Genomic DNA, 16706 nt, shown 5'->3' on the forward strand with positions numbered 1-16706 from the left:
TGCTCAATAAATAACAGTCCCCGAAGGAGTACTGGATCAATCCTAAGTAGAAATGAGGAGAAAAAGAAAATATAAATTGGAACAGAAAAAAATAAGGTAGAAGAAATAAATACCAAGATTACAATAAATATAAATAGGCAAAACTCACCTATTAAATGAGTCTAGGTGGGGTAAAAAAAAAGCAGGCTGTTTGCAAAAGACACACCTGAAGATGTAAGAGTTCTCTCACTTTACCCATTTTCAAGCCCAAGGGTTTGCCCAGCTCTTATCACCCCACACTGCAACACAGCAGACTATTACAGCACATCAGACCCCTTGGCTCACACCACACATTGTTGGCAAAGGATTTTCTATAAAATAAAGGCTCAAAATTCTTTTAGGCACCAAAATTTTTATTAACCCACCTTCTTGCTCTCTTTTAACATTATAAACCAAATTAACCTCTTTTTGACCCAGAGCTATGATGGGAACCATCAAGTTACAATGTGCTTTTATGTTTCTCTGGCCCCTCTTAACCGCTGGCTGTCATTCCTCTTGTCTTTTCTCACTTAACAATATATTCCAACCCCTGTAAAACAGGGACTAAAAGTACCAACCTCATTGTTCTGAGGTTTAAGAGAATGCTAAGCACTAAGCCAGGCTCTCCGGAGCATTCAAACTCCCACAGTTCCTCCACACCCTTTGACACAGCTCCTTCTCATCTGTCCTGGGCTGAGGAACCAATGAACCTGTAAACCAAGAACATGAGTCTAAAGTCCACAGGCCAAGTGAAGGCCTGGATGGTAAAGTGCATGGGCTTTCTGACCACCACTGCCAACTTCCAGCTTAAGGAAGGACTGAGTGAGCAGTTCCTGAACCCCTGAGCTCATGGTTCCCTGTGGGTAACCCCCATGTACCTCCATTATGACCAGGGCTAGAGGAGGGACTTCTCAATTCCCCCTGCCACACTTGGAACAGCATGAGGGATGCAGCAGAGGCCAAAGACTGAGTGACAAGCCCCAAGGAGTCGATGGGGAACATTATCAAACCAATCTCAAAGGTGGTGCCATTTGCTCTTGGGGAGGAGAGGTGGGACCCAGGCAAGGACAGCAGCTGGAAGGCAAAGGGCAGGCCCGGTTCTCAGTAGCGGTAGTGATCAGGCTTGAACGGGCCTTCACGGGGCATGCCCAGGTACTGGGCCTGCTTCTCAGTCAGCTTGGTCAGCTTCACATTCAGCTTGCCCAGATGGGCTTCAGCCACGGCTTCATCCAGCTGGGGAGAAACACAGGAAAAGCTAGAATCAGTGCCATGCTCTGGGACCCCTAAACTCCATCTTCTCGCTGCCCAAAGAGGCAAGAATGGTTCTATTGTGACATGTGCTGAGTGTTACGCGTATTACATCATCCTGTCCTCACAGTGGATGTGTGTGGGTTTGGGCTGCTCAGCTCTTCTTCAAGGGGGAATCAAATTATATCTTCCCCTCCAGGCAGTCCTGGTGGGACCATCAATTAGGTCTCCTCCTTCACCCTCCATCAACCTAAGCAGCCAACCAAAATGCTTCCTGGAATTTATCAATGAACAGGACATACTTTCATGACAGGGGCTCTCGGGATTCCTAAACAGGGAGGCCATCGGTCTCAGCTCACCAATAGCAAGTCTATTTGACAAGTGAAGTGAATGCAGAGAGAACAAAAGAGCCAAGAAACAGAGAAAGACAGAGCTCCAATGCCAATGAATCCCCGGATCCAGTGTCTGAATCTGACACTCTGCCATTACAGAACCAATAGCATTCTTTTTTGGATTACACTGGTTGTGGTTGTTTTAAAGTACTTCCTGAGCAGTGGTGACCACAGCCGCCTTCCAAATATATCCTTAAAAATCTGTCTATAAATTCATAAAACACCTTCCTCCTTCAAGAGGTGGAGCCTAAGTTCTCACCCCTCAAGTGGCTCATTTCTAATGAACAGAATGAAGCAGAAATGATGATGCGGGGCTTGAAAACTGGGAGCTAAAAGGTACTTCAGCTTCCTCCTTTGCTCTCCCCCCGGATCTGGGGGAAGCCGGCTGCCATCTCATGAGGAAACTTAAGCAGCTCTCTGGAGGAGACACTCATGTGGCAAGGACCTCCTGCCCACAATGATGTGAAGCGGCTCTTCCAGCTCCAGTCAAGCCTTCAGATGACTGCAGCCCTGCCTGGCTGACTTCTTGACTCAAGTCCCATCCCACCATCCCATAATGGCACAATCGCCTTTAACCACGACCCAGATCCCTGGTGGCTTCCCTGGTAGCTCAGCTAATAAAGAATCCGCCTGTAATGTGGGAGACCCAGGTTTGATCCCTGGGTCGGGAAGTTTCCCTGAAGAAGGGAATGGCTACCATCCAGTACTCTGGCCTGGAGAATTCCGTGGACTATAGAGTCCGTGGTGTCGCAAAGAGTCGGACACGACTGAGCGACTTTCACTTCACAGCCCAGAGAGCTTTACGTTCCCAAGTGGTTTCACATTCACTGTTTCATTAGAGGCAAACATCCCTAACGAGGAGACCATGGTTTATTTTTCTATTTAACAAATGAAGAAACTGGGGAGAGGCAGGCAAAGGCAGGAGCAGAGTCTAGCCCTAAGGCCATGGCAGTTCTGGAGGCAGAATAAAGGTCTCCAATGACCTGAGGACACAGTGAATCCTCCCTTCGCCTGGCCTGGCCTGCACCCCACATTGGAGGGCACCCCGCACCTGGAGCGCAGCGTGTTGTAATGGTTAACAACCCAGCTGTTCTACCCTGGTCCAATACTTGACAGCTGTGGGGGCAAGTCACTCTCTGAACCTTAAGTTCCCTCATCTGCAGGCTGGATCTCTCACAGTTCTTACAAAGATCACTGATATTCAAGAGGGCATGGTGCAGGCACCTTAATAAATGGGGGGGGGCGGGGGGGCCTGCTCATGCTGTCATTATGGTTAACCAAGATACATAATCCCTTGCCCCACACATTGCACGTGAGTGTGAAGCATGTCCCCAACCCATGCCATGGCAGTGATGGAGAAAGGAGAGAAGGATGATGGGGCCAGGTGCTGGGGTAGGAGGTGAGCTCTTTACCTTTTCACTTCCAACCCTGGTCTCATCTCAGAGGCCTGCCCCTTTTCCCACTACAGCCCTATTTCCTCCAACTGAGATCAGATGAGGGGTCAAATGAGGCTCTTTAACCCTACAACAAGTATGCGGACCTGGCAGGCAGCACAGGACAGGACAGCCCCTTGAGGCCCTCACAGGTGAAACATCTGGACAGACAAGGCGGTACCTGAGGAAGACTAGGGGGTAGAGGAGTTGGCTGGCTCAGAGGACAGACACCCCGGCCTCTTCCTACTTCTCATTAGTTGGCAGAACCAGCTTCTTAAAGGGTGGGAGGAGAGATATGAAGACTCCATCACAGCCTCACCAGTAGTCAAAGGTTGGAAGCAAGAATTACTCTTACCACTTAGCTGAGAGGGACACTGAGGCCCAATCAGGCTAAGTACCAAAACCAAGTTTGCCCACGATGCTAAAGAGTCAGCATGAAAACACAGCATTCTGACCCCTGAGGGAGGGCAGCGCGTGGGGTGTTAAGACAAGCACTGCGACGTCAGATGACCTCATTGTCATGGTTACCCTGACCACACGCTCACAGAATGTCAGGGGCCATGCTCAGTGTGTTAGCAGCATCACCCCATTCCAAGGCCACAATCGTGCAGCCTGTAGGCTGCATCTGGCTTACAAACAAGTCCAAGTTTACCCACCCAGTTATATTTAAAATTGAATATTTCACACAAAAATATTCATATCTGGCTTCCTCTGAAATGTCAGGAGCCCTGACCCAAAGGGCCCAGGTTGATAATAGGCAGCCAGCCCCTTCCACATGTTTTTTGGTCAGTTCCCCTCCAGCCCATTCATCCTTAGTGGGCATGTGTGTTTGTGACCTGTGACCTAAGGAAGTTCTCACAATCTTTACGGAGGTACTATTACCTTCACGTTACAGAGAAGGAAATGAGGTTCAGAAGTTAAGGAACCTGGTTACACAGGCTGAGATTCAAACCTGGATGTGTCTCTCTCCAAAGCCCATGCTCTTCTCACCACCCAGCCCAGCTACTCAAGAGTTATTCCCTGCTTTGAGCCTCACTTTCTCCTCTGTTAAATAGAGAGAATGACTTCTGCCCTGAGGGGGACCCTGTTAAGATCTTCAAGAGTGGAGGCAAGCACTATATGAACTCAGGCAAGCCCTGCTTGGGGAGCCCAGGTCACATGATCCTTGGCCAGGGGTGCAGGTAGGAACCCACCTTCTTGGGCAGGAAGTGGACCCCAACAGGGTACTTGTCTGGGTGGGTCCAGAGCTCGATCTGCGCCAGCACCTGGTTGGTGAAGGAGTTGCTCATCACAAAGCTAGGGTGGCCCATGGCACAGCCCAGGTTGACCAGCCGGCCCTCGGCCAGCAGGATGATGCGGCGCCCGTTCTTCAACAAGTAGCGGTCCACCTGCAAGCGGGCAGAGGAGCGATAAGGACTGGCAGGCGCTGCTCCCAGTGTCCACCCCATCCTCATCCCATCCTTCTGCCCAGCAGCCCTCCCTGCCTCCAGCAGTGCCCACAAAGGGCCTAGACTGCCCTAGAACAACCTCCAGCATAGGGACTGGCATACACAATTAATAATAAAAGCCAAAATAAATAAATAAATAAATAAAAGCCAGTATTTATTAAACAACTCTGAGCTGCAGACCTCATACATCTACTATGAAAATTTAAAGAGCTCACATGTGCAAGGCACTTAGTTTAAGTACTACGTATTAGCTAATGGTATTGTTAATATTATTACTCGCACAGTTACACACGTAACTCTCTGTGTGTGTATACAATATATAAAAATTACATTTAATTCTACTAACAATCCTATAAATTAAGTACTGGTATTATCCCCATTTCACAGATAAAGAAACTGAGGTTTAAAGGGTTAAGTTCCTTTTCCAGAGCCAGACATTACAAAGTGGCTGTAATTTGAGCCTGGACAGTCTGAGGACAGATCCTAGGTTCTCAATCATCATGCTTAGTAAAAAGCTGAATGTAGGATTTCCCTGATGGTCCAGTAGATGGGAATCTGCCTGCCAATGCAGGGGACATGGGTTTGATCCCTGGTCCAGGAAGATCCCACATGCCTCGGAGCAACTAAGCCCATGTGCCATAACTACTGAGCCTGCACTTGAGAGGCCATGTTCCACAGGAGAAGCCACCACAACGAGAAGCCTATGCACCGCTGCATGCTGCTGCATGCAGCAACGAAGACCCAGAGTAGCCAAAAATGAAATCAATCAGTAAGACAGATGCGGTGGTACTCAACCTTAGCTGCATATCAGAATCCTCCAAGGAGCTTTAAAAACGAGGACCCTTGGCCTCCCTCCAAGATTCCAATTTAAGCAGCCTGAAACCTCTTCCTCCCACCCCACTGCCCAGGTCGCCAGAGACTCATCATCTGTCCTCCTCGACGGCCAGCCCACAGGCACGGCCCCCCCTCGGCGCTCCATCTGCCAAGCCTGCTGGCAGGGCTGGGGTTCCTCACCTGGGGCTTGATGTTCACCTTCTCCACAGCGTTCTCGTTCAGCCACTTGACATCGATCTCCACGTCAAAGTGCCCGATGTTACACACAATGGCATCATCTTTCATCTGTTCAAAGTGCCTGTGGGGGAGCCTCAGTCCGTGAGACAGGGTCAGCAACCAAGGGCAGCCCCACGCCTGCCCCCTCTTTCACTCCCTAGGACCCCCACCACCACACCAGCACCTACTGGCCAACGATGATGTCGATACAGCCCGTGGTGGTGACAAAGATGTTGCCCTCCTGACAGGCCTCATCCATGGTGGTCACCTCATAGCCTGTGTAGAGACAGCCCCCGTGGGTCAGCCAGCATGGCCACGCCCCTCCTCTGGCCCACAGCCGACAGCCAACCCCCGCTCTATCATACCCTCCATGGCAGCTTGAAGTGCGTTGATGGGGTCAATCTCCGTGATGATGACGCGGGCCCCGAATCCCCTCAGGGCCTGGGCACAGCCCTTGCCCACATCGCCATAGCCCGCGACCACTGCCACCTTGCCCGCAATCATGACGTCTGTGGCCCGCTTGATGCCATCTATGAGGGACTCCCGGCAGCCATAGAGGTTGTCAAACTTGCTCTGAGAGGAGAGGGGGCGAGGCAGGGATGGGGGCAGGCAAAGCCCTGGGGCCTCAGACCCACTCTCAACATCTCAGACTGCTGGGCCTTGGGCTGATCACCTCCTGGGACTTCTCCCCACCAGCTAGAGTGTTCATGTGCCCCTTGCCCCTGCTCAGCTCCACCACTTTCTCCCCAGTCTTTCTCAGCCAGTCCAGAAGGCTTCCTGAGGATCAACTATGAGAGACTGCCCAAAGAATCTGCTTCACTTTAAACCTCCCGATGCCCAGCTCTGAGGATCACTGCGTAATCCTTTGTCTCTTTAATGCACTCATCACTCTATCTACAACGCCTTTCCCCACCAAGTGAGGGCTAAATTCCTCATCGGCAGCCTCCCCGGGGGCCCCCTTCAGGGCCTACTCCTGAGCTGCTCTGGAGACCAACAGCAGGAGCCATTCCTGCTCCCCAGGCTCACCTTGGTGACAGAGTCGTTGACATTGATGGCCGGCACCTTCAGGATCCCGTTGGCCATCATCTTGTACAGGTTGTGGACCCCCGTTGTGGTCTCTTCAGAGATGCCTCGGATGCCTGAACAAGAGGGGAGGGGACAGATTTTAGGCCAGGAAGGAGTGGCCTCTGGGATGGGACTCTAAGAGCCTAAGAGAGCCCACAACTGAACTCACCTGAATTCCTCACCTTTGCCTTCCAAAGATGCTCCTCTTTCTGGGTTCTCATCTCTGGAACCTATACCACAGTCCACCTAATCCCCTGGGCCAGCATGAGGGAGGAGTCGGCACCTTCACTAAGCCTCAGGATTCTATCTCCCAACAACTTGCAGACTCTCCATCCCCACTGCCCTCGTCCCTGCCACAACGCATCCTCTACACAGCAGCCACACTTAACAGATGTATTTTCAGAGACGTCTTTAATACCATTCAGTTACTCCCCTTTGCCCTCAGCATCAAGCCCAACTCTCTTGCTGAATATATTATAAAGTCTTTATACATCTGGTCTTCACTGAGGCTCCAGTGAAGGAAGTTGCCAAGCTGGCTAACTTTCTGTTTCCTGAAAGGTTGATCCTGTCCTACCTCAGGGCCTTTGCACTCACTACAACATTCCCTACTTCCCTCCCCACCCTGCTATTAAGGAAGCTTCCCAGCTGTTCTCAGCCCTGCCCTTATGCTTGCCCTCAGGCCATCATCTCAGCCAGCCTTCCCCCAGCTGCCCCAGCCCAGAAGATGGGCCCCAGCAGGCTTACAGGAGCCTGCGGACATCCCATCTTCCACAAAATCTGCTGCTTGAGGCACCGGGAGTCCTGCCAGGCCTGCTGCTCTCATGTGGACAAGCAAGACCCTTCTAGACCACCAGCACCCAGCCCACCGGCCTGCCCTACTCACCTGACAGGAGCTGCGGGTACTTGGTGTGGATGAGGTTGGTGAGATCACCACCGTCGTCCAGAATCATGTTGAGGGGCCCGTCCTTGAAGTGCAGCGTCTGCTCAATGCACCACAGGTACTCCTCGTCCGTTTCGCCCTTCCAGGCGTACACTGGAGAATGAGCAGCACGTCAGGGCTGGCCCTTCACAATGGCACCTGCTCTAGGGACCCACCTAGGTAGACTCAAGACTACCTCCTTCCTAATTTCCATCCCCAGCCACCTCCAGCCTCTCTGAGGATTCATCAGTGCTAAGGACACAACGTGGAGCCAGAGGAATCAGAGTGTGAATCCTAGTTCTGCACTGCCCAGCTGTGTGACTTTCGGCAAATCGCTGTTTCACTGTCGATGGTAGCATAGATTAAGTGAGACAGAAGCCAAACACAGATCCCCTATTTATAAGTATCTGGCAAGAATTCTTTCCTCTCTTACTCTTTTTTTATTTTCTTTCTTTTCCTACCCTCATCTGTCTGGGCCCCCAGCTCACAGTGACCAGGGTTCCTACCCACAGTGCCTACTGCTGGGAGCGAGGTGTGACGGGAGGAAGGAGCTACATTAGGTGGACTCAAGAGACAAGATCCAGACTTCATTCTGCACTGAAAGGACCTGCTGGGCCCGCAGTCTCCGTAGTAGGTTATCCTAGGCAACGTCTGGCCAAAGTCTACTAACAGCAGCTACTGTGTATGCAGCACTTTCTCTGTGTCAGGCATTACTCTAACTGCTTCTTGCCCCCATCTCATTTGTCCTCACAGAAACCCTGTGAGGCTGGCATTACCAGCATCATCACCTACAGATGCCCAGAGAAGCGGCTGAGATGTTCCCAGAGAGGGGCTGAGATGTGCCCAGGTCACTCATCATGACACTCTGCTGTTGCTGTTTTTGGCCACACAGCATGTGGGATCCTAGTTCCTCAACCAGGGATCACATCCATGCCCCCTGCACCAGCAGCCCCGAGTCCTAACCACTGGGCCACCGGAGAAGTCCCAGCATGGCGCTACTCAGCAAGCAACAGAGCCCAGCGCTCCCGACTGCCAGCCCAGGCTCCCCCCATCATTTGGAACAACTGCGACACAGGTGTGAGGCTCCCAGGAACCTCCCGTGAGCAAAGGACACCTGCCAAGTGAGGCCAGCTTCCCCCCCCTCAAACTGGGGCAGATAATAGTCTTGAAAACAAGGCCTTTCCAGAAAGGGGTCATGGAGTCCAAACTAGGTTGAGGAGTTGGGGACATGCCGATCCTTGGTCAGTCGCTGGAGAGGTCTTCCCCAACTCTGTACCTTCCACTTGCAGCTGGTTAGAAGGAACTGTGAATGAATGTCCTATTTTATCATTGTCAGACCTAACCCAAGCCCCTCCCCAAGCCCAAGCCGACTTGTTTCTGTTTCTCCAGCAGCTTGTGAGAAAGTCCTTCCTCTTTGGTTGTGGCCTTCCCCAGTACCCTAGACCATCAGATACTATGCAGTGGATCTCTGGGACTCTTTTTCTGCCCCGTACCCCTCCCTGATTCTTTGGGAAACAGACCCACATCCTCCTTTTAAGGAACTTCCCCCTCTTCAACACCATGTGATTCCCAATCACTGACTTGACTAAGGCAAGTAAGTGCTTTTAGTAGGATCTGAGATGACGGCTAGACAAAATGGCTTTTTCCAATGGGTCTCTAGGCTAGGATTCTGTGGCCCTGACTCCTCTCCCCTGCTGTAGGGAGGTCTGCAGCAGTAAAAGTGAAGTGAGCAAACAGAGAAAAGCAGAGCCCCTTCCTGTATCCCCCAGCAGCAAGGACTCACCTGGAATGCCAGCCTTGGCAATGGCAGCTGCTGCATGGTCCTGGGTGGAGAAGATATTGCAGCTGGACCACCGCACCTGAAACAGCCAGCAAGACAGGGCTGGTCACAGCCAGGTCAGAAGACCAGGGTCACTAGACAGGGGTAAGAAAAGGCCCTGAATCTAGGGATGAGACGCCTGGGATCTACATCCAACGGTTCTGCAACCACAGGCTGGGGACCCTGGAGAGTAGATGGGAGCCAGAGCAGTGACAAGACCTAACTTATGTGAAAACAAGGTTCTGCCATGTGGAGGGGGAAGGGCTCCACAAGGAAGAAAGGAGACAAATGAAGAAGCTGTTGTTAGTGTTAAGACAAGATATGCAACTATAGCAGTGGAGGGGATAAATATTATTCTGAAGGCTGAGCTGACAGGATTTGTTGGGAGGATTAGTTTGTTGGAGTAAGAGAGAAAAAGAGGAGTCAGGGATGACCCCAGGTTCTTGAACGGAGAGAACCTGTAAGGCTGAAGCCTGCAATTGCTTACACGGGGAAGACACCAAGAAGTGTAGGAAATCATGAGTTTGTTTAGACATGTTGAGGTTGAGATGTCAATCAACCAGGATCTCCAAGTGGAGATGGTACATCAGTTGCTGGATACGATGTACCATATCATATAAATATTGTTTATGTTATGACATAACCACATAAACAATATTTAAAACCATAAAATCAGACCACTGAAGAGAGTGAGTGTAGAAAAGAAAGAAGTAGGCCAAGGACTGAGCCCTGTTGGACTCGCTAATTGGTTCTGGCTTCCCTGCACCACCACAAACCCCGCCCCCCGTGAAACATCTTCAGAGAACTTGGAAGAGCTGCAATCATTGGTACACATGACCCAGGCTGAACCAATCAGAGAGCACCACCTTTCCAGCAGCCGTGATTGGCCAAGGGCAGGCACGTGACCCCGGGAAGGCCTATGGGAACCATACCCTTAGATGACTCAGTAGGGCTCTGGGCTTGAGTCTTTCCTGCTAGAGCTTCACCAGTCAGGAGAATGTGAATTGAGGGGGACCAGACGCCATCTTCCCAGTGAGAGTAAGTCAGCAGAACAGTCACCACAAATGACAGTGAGGGGCGCCCCGTGACAAGGCTGGAGCTGGAGCCCCTGCTGGGCCTGAGGGGACACAAGACTGTAACTGCTGCTTCAGGCCTCACCTCAGCACCCAGGGCAACGAGGGTCTCAATGAGAACGGCGGTCTCCACGGTCATGTGCAGGCAGCCGGCAATGCGGGCGCCCTTCAGAGGCTTGGAGGCTGAGTACATTTCCCGCATGTGCATCAGGCCCGGCATCTCGTTCTCTGCCAGGTCCAGGGCCTTGCGTCCCCAAGCAGCCAGGGTGATGTCAGCTGCAGAGGCAGGATGGACGGAAGTTCATGAGCTACTTCATCCCATCAACCATGAAGCACCCGCCACTCTGCACTCATCCCCTGTGGACTCGAAACACTAGGTTGGCTGCAGTCTCACTGATTCAACAAGGATTTCCTGGAGCCAGGGCAGTCAAAAAAGAAAGACATGGTCCCTGCCTAGCCGCAGCCTACTTATAGCCTTGTGGGAGAACACATTTAATTAAAGAATCCCACAGGAACATAAGGACTTCTCTGGTGACTCAGATGATAAAGAATCTGACTGCAATGCAGGAGACCCAGCTTCAATCTCTGGGTTGAGAAGATCCCCTGGAGAAGGGAATGGCAATCCACTCCAGTATTCTTGCCTGGAGAATCCCATGGATAGAGAAGCCTGGCTGGCTACAGTCCATGGCGTGGCAAAGAGTCGGACACAACTGAGTGACTAAGACAAACACACAGAAGAACATGATTACAACGCATGTAAGTGCTCCCTTGAAAAATAAATAGCTGTCAGCCTATACATGCCTCTTATTGCTTGCCACCTACCAACCTCCTGATTCCCTCAAGATTTTAGCTCCTGGTTCTCCATCTTCCTAATCACCACTCTTGGTGACTTCAACACTCCTAAGTGATATAACCTAACGCCTTGGACTCAGCACCATTCTTTGATCTCCCTGAAGACAGAGAAACGTTTCTCCACCCCTGTCACTTCTTCCCACCTGGAGGGAACTCATCTGTGTAACTAACAGCTCTTGGCCTCTCTCTACCCCAGGGGAGGTTTACTTAGTTTAATTAGTAAACTTAGAAGGAAAAAACTGGGCATGCACAGTTCAGGTCTCCCCTCTTTTTCAAGCAAGCAACCACCAACCTGCCTGCAGGGAGCACATTCTTCCACAGAGAGATCTACCCAAACCCACCTTGCCTGTAACTGGTGGGTTAACTGCTGAATTTGGGGGTTTGGTTAGCATTATCATTGGACTTTGACACTAGTCTACATCTTCAGGCTTCAATGGATGCTATTAGTTATCCCTTGATACCTATAGGGGATTGGTTCTGGGAACCTCTATGGATACCCAAATTCTCAGATGCTCAACTGCCTTATATAAAATGGCACAGTGGCGGTGGTTCAGTCACTAAGTCGTGTCCAGCTCTTGCGACCCCATGGACTGTAGCCCAGTAGGCTTCTCTGTCCATGGGATTTCCCAGGCAAGAATACTAGAGTAGGTTGCTACTGCCTTCTCCAGGGGATCTTCCCATCCCAGGGGTGGAACCCACATCTCCTGCATTGGCAGGCAGATTCTTTACTGCTGAGCCACCAGGGAACCCTATATGCTCCATTAGATCACTCAATATCCCATATCCTCTTACCTCTTTGATGACTTCACTACTCCAATGAAACTGCTCTCCTAAGGTCTCCGTAAGGCCCCATAGCCACTGATGAATTATCCATGTTTACATTTCTCCCTGCAGCACCAACAGCACTAAGTGCTCTCTTCTTTGGAATCGCTTTGCTTAGCCTGTCTTTCAGTGGTTTCCCTTCCACCTTCCTAGTTCCTCTTCCTGTAACAGACTCTCAAAGTTTGGAGGCCCTCACAGCTCCATCATCTCCCTCTTCTCTCCTACCAGATGAGCTCATCCCACTTTATGGCTTGAAATACCTTTTCTACAGCAGTGTCTCCCACCTGTTCATCTCCAGCACAAACTTCTCCCCTGAACCTGAGACTCATAATTCAACTGCCTACTCAGCATCTTGGTTGTCCATCTAGATAACGTGTCGAGTTTGAGGCCTCATGACCCCTTTTTCTCATCCCCAAACTTGTTACTCCCCCAGTCTCCTCATATTAGGAAATGAAACCACCATCCAACCAGCTGCTCTAGCCAAAAACTTATGATTTCTTGATTCTTCTTTTCCCCTTTCACCCTCTTCCAACCCATCAGCACTGTTGTCTCAACATCCCAAACATGAGCAATCCAACAGCATCTCACCACCTTGGATCACTGAAGCAGCCTCCTCACTGGTCTCCCTGCTATTCTCCCCATGCTAGGGAAATGAAGATGCAGGTCGTCTTATTCAGGCTTCAGAAGCAGGAGAGCAGCCCTCTGACTGAGTTCTGACCCTGCATGGACTATGTGCCCGCTTTGGTTACCAGCAAGTCAAGCCACACCTTAGGTTAAGAGAGGGAGTGGGTCTTGCAATTTCCTGAGCCCCTGGAGGCCTGGCCAAACCCCCACCCCCATCCTAGGGCCCTTGTTTCACAAGAGGAAACAAACAGCCTTGTAAAAGTTAAGAGCTGCATTTTTGCGTGCCAACTGACGATATCAGCTTGCAGCCTTGGATTACAAGCAGGAGCCCCCAAAACTGCAGTCTGAAGTCTCACCCATGGGGTGGACCACTGCCTGGGGCCCTTTTCCCAACTGAGACTCCAGATTGCTGGTACTGGGATCTCCCAGCACTGTTCAAGTTTGGATGTAGGTTGTCAACCCAATTTGGTGATGTATATGCTATTATCCCTCTCTATTGTTTCTATTTCTTTGCTTTTAACAACTGTCTAATTGTTTGTGTATAATAAGCGGATTTTTTGTTAATGAATCCTTTGAATCTAAAATGAAAGTAGAACACCCCACAGGAAGAGCTCTTCAAGTGGCTAGTTGGGATGCTGCCTGATTCAAGAATCACCTAATAAAAGTTAGATCTTTAAAAAACCAAACAATACCCCACAAAAGTCAGAGAAACAAACTTTTAAATTTTAAAATGTATCACCTCCATTCTTCTGCTGAAGTAAAAAAGCAAGCCAACCTCCAATGGCTTCCCCTAACCAACTCTTCACATGGCCATAGTGCCATACCCAGGTGTCTGCTCACCCTTCTTGCCCACCTCTCTACCCTTTTCTCCCCCTCACGAGTTGCTCAACCATACAAACCTCCTTACTGTCTTCATATTCCTGCCTCAGGGCTTTAACCCAAGCAACTCTCTTAGCCTGGAAGGCTCCTCCCCAGCACCTAATACAGTACCTGGCACACAGTAGGTGCTTAGGAAAGAAGGAAGAACTTGGTATACTGCTGCTGGAGGAACTGAGAGCATGCCACGGTGACTCTAGTAGAGGGAGTAAGGTGATGAGTCAGGATTTTATTCCTGTAGTTTTAAGGGGAGTCTCATGACCAGACTTGTCTTTTGAGAAGGCTTCTTTGGTTGCTGCAAGCATCTACGAAGCAAGAGACTCACGGAGACCTGTGAGGAGGGAGCCCAGGACTGGGGTGGTAGCTGTGGAGATAGAGAAGTGGGCAGATCTCCTCACTTACAAAACAGATTGTATCTCTAGTACTCAGATGGGTTGGGCACAGAGTAGGGGTCAGCCATGTTTACTGACCATCCTTGTTGTTAAGATTGAATGAGAGAAGGTCCATGAAAGGGGCTGGCAGTAGATGGGTAACCAAAAAAAAAAAAAAAAACACAAAACCAAATCTGAACCTAGTCCAAGTCCCGTATTTACCAATGAGGAAAGGCTCACAGAAGTTATTTTGCCCCAGGTTTGACAGCCAGTCAAGAGTAGGGGTGGGACTGGTGGCCAGGCAGAGCTGGTAGAGCCAGAGGCTCCTGGGAGGGGCCCAGTAGCAGACAATGGTTCCTGTCCTATCCTAAGCTCCACCCCCTCTGCCACCCCCTGTCCCTCTAGCGAAAAGAACTCTTTCACTGCCCTCGGGATACAGCTGTGCCAGCCCTAGTGTTTTCATGAGTCCCTCAACTCCAAGAGCACAGGAGTCTGGCAGTCTAAGCTCTGGGGTTTTTGGTGCCCAGGGGAGCTGAGGACTTGCAGAGGCTGCAGTAACACCTGTCCTAGGACAAGCCAAGAAGAGTAGCAAAACCCTCTCTGAGTCTGTTTCTTCATCTGTGAAGTGGGAATAATCCTAACCTTCCTTGAGCCCAAGGATTAAAGATGCCATATGCCTGATGGAGGCTTCCTTTCAACCCTACTTAGCCAAGTTCCTCCACTTCCAAATGCAGCCTTATCTCTTCCCACACAACCCAAAGCCCTCAACCCATAACCACCGCCCCCCCCCCCCCCCCCCCCCCCGCCGTCTCTCCATAGTAATAACAAGTCCCTTTTCCAGCTCAGCCACTGGACCTTGCTTAATCTTTCTGGGCTTCAGTTTCATCCACACAACAGGGACAATAACCTACTCTGGCCTGCTACTTGATAAACTACTATTGGTAAGTTACTATTTTCCAGAGAGTTTTTGGAAGTTATTTCCTTTTAGGGCTTCAGTTTCTTCCTCTGTATAATGGGATAAAGTCCACCCCTAAAGATCATTCTGTAAACAAATGCAAATCCCCAGATACATAGGAAGTGCTCCATAAACGTTAATGCTTTTCTCCAGGTTGAATGGTGTGCTGGATTTACTTTAAAAATTCTAGCCAGCCTGAACCGGTTTCTGCTGAAAGGTCATTAGGGTTATTCCAGATGTGTTCACTCATACACAGTGATGAAAAGATGAGCACGGCCTGGGTGCACCTACTCCACCACCTCCCAGTTATAAGAGTGTGGGCAAGTTACCATTTTTCCTGTGTCTCAGTAAATCCATAAAATGAGAAAGTAATAGTCCCTACCCTAAAAAGTCATTAGAATAAAATGAATTAATCCATAAGAAAGGTAGATAGCGGTGCCCACGCCACAGTAAACGCCAGTAAACGTTAACGATCAGTGTATCAGCTTCAATACTTAAGAAAGCAGGTAGGATTTTTCTAACCACTCCAAAAGTTCGAGATTCTCTGTAGGATTGTTCTTGTTGGCCAAGTGAGTGACCCCAGAGGTTGAGTAACAAGCCGAAAGTCCCCGGTGAGTGGACTTGCCCGGCCTCGGGCTCAGTCTCCAGGCCTCTCCCCCACGCGCCCTTCGGGGCCCCAGTACCCTCGCCTTCCCCGTGGGGGGCTCAAGGAGGGGTGGGCACTTGCCCGGGACCACCCAGTTGGTTAAGGAGCCGGGGCCCAGGAGGCAGGATCCAGGCTCCCTAGCGTTGGTCCCGGCAGGTGCCATTGGTCCCAAGCCATGGCCAGGTGCGCGCTGCCCCCTGCCCCAGGCGACTCTGCGCGGAACACGCCGCCGCTTCGCCACTCCGCAGCCCGCGCCGCTGCACCCTGCCTCGCGGGGCACGCCGGAACTTGTAGTTCGCGGCCGCATGCCAAGACACGCTAGCTGTGGCGAGGGAACTCCAACCCCCAGGCGGCAACGCGCGGCCAAGACCGCGCTGTGCCAGTGATTCAAGAGGGTCCTCCTGAGCGCCCCAGGTCGGCCCCGCGGCCGCCGCCCCAAGAGGTCCCCAGCGGGTGCGGAGCAGATGCGGCTGGCTGCACGTCCTGGAACTCACCGACTTTATAAGGCAGCTTGTCCGACATGCTGGCAGCGTTTCCGCACGGAGTGATGCACGCAGGCGAAAGGGGCCGGGCCTAGGGCTAGGAAGAGGCGCGGGCTGGGCGGCGCCGGGTAGGGACCTGCGCGTGGCGCCGACGCCTTTAAATATCTCCCCCGTCTTGCATATTCATGAGTCCCGAGCGAGCTGAGCCGTCGGGGCGGGGTCCAACGCACAGGGGCGGGACCGGAATGGACTCTGGTCTCTGGTGAGGGCAGTTTTTATCCCAAGCGGCCCTTCCACCTCCCGCACTGGGTAGCAAAGGGATCTCAGAGAGAAGCCTAAGAACAAATTCCATTCTTTCCTTCTTTCAACCAGTGAAACCCATGTCAAAACCGGGTGAAACTGAAATTCCAGCCAGGTCTCTTTCCTGAACCTCAGTTTCTTCTTCTGTAAACTGGGCAGAATGATACCTACCATACAGATTATAAGTAAAGCTGCAACATGTCAAGTTTCTAGCACATCGTAGGCCTTCCACCCTCCTGCCACTATCCTGATTATAGTTTTTATACTTTTAGTACATATGTAGAAATCATTAAATGCTTCTTAGAACTGTTTC

General features: G+C 51.0%; 1 protein-coding gene across 2 annotated transcripts; it reads right to left on the minus strand.

The window, feature by feature from the left end:
- Nucleotides 1-371: 371 nt before the first annotated feature.
- On the minus strand, nucleotides 372-16250 carry AHCY (adenosylhomocysteinase). Of its 2 annotated transcripts, none has more exons than XM_061127100.1 (10): nucleotides 16106-16250; nucleotides 10551-10741; nucleotides 9357-9432; nucleotides 7538-7687; nucleotides 6616-6728; nucleotides 5955-6162; nucleotides 5778-5865; nucleotides 5554-5671; nucleotides 4285-4479; nucleotides 372-1251 (listed from the first exon to the last, which is right to left on the minus strand). In XM_061127100.1, exons 1-10 carry the CDS (start codon nucleotides 16131-16133, stop codon nucleotides 1120-1122), a joined length of 1299 nt encoding a protein of 432 aa, XP_060983083.1. In that variant the 5' UTR covers nucleotides 16134-16250; the 3' UTR covers nucleotides 372-1119. The 2 variants fall into 2 exon arrangements, with proteins under 2 accessions (XP_060983083.1, XP_060983084.1); XM_061127101.1 differs by lacking the exon at nucleotides 16106-16250 and adding an exon at nucleotides 12110-12252.
- Nucleotides 16251-16706: the final 456 nt, after the last annotated feature.

The sequence above is a fragment of the Dama dama genome, chromosome 23 (assembly GCF_033118175.1).
Source record: "Dama dama isolate Ldn47 chromosome 23, ASM3311817v1, whole genome shotgun sequence".
Taxonomy (NCBI): domain Eukaryota; kingdom Metazoa; phylum Chordata; class Mammalia; order Artiodactyla; family Cervidae; genus Dama; species Dama dama.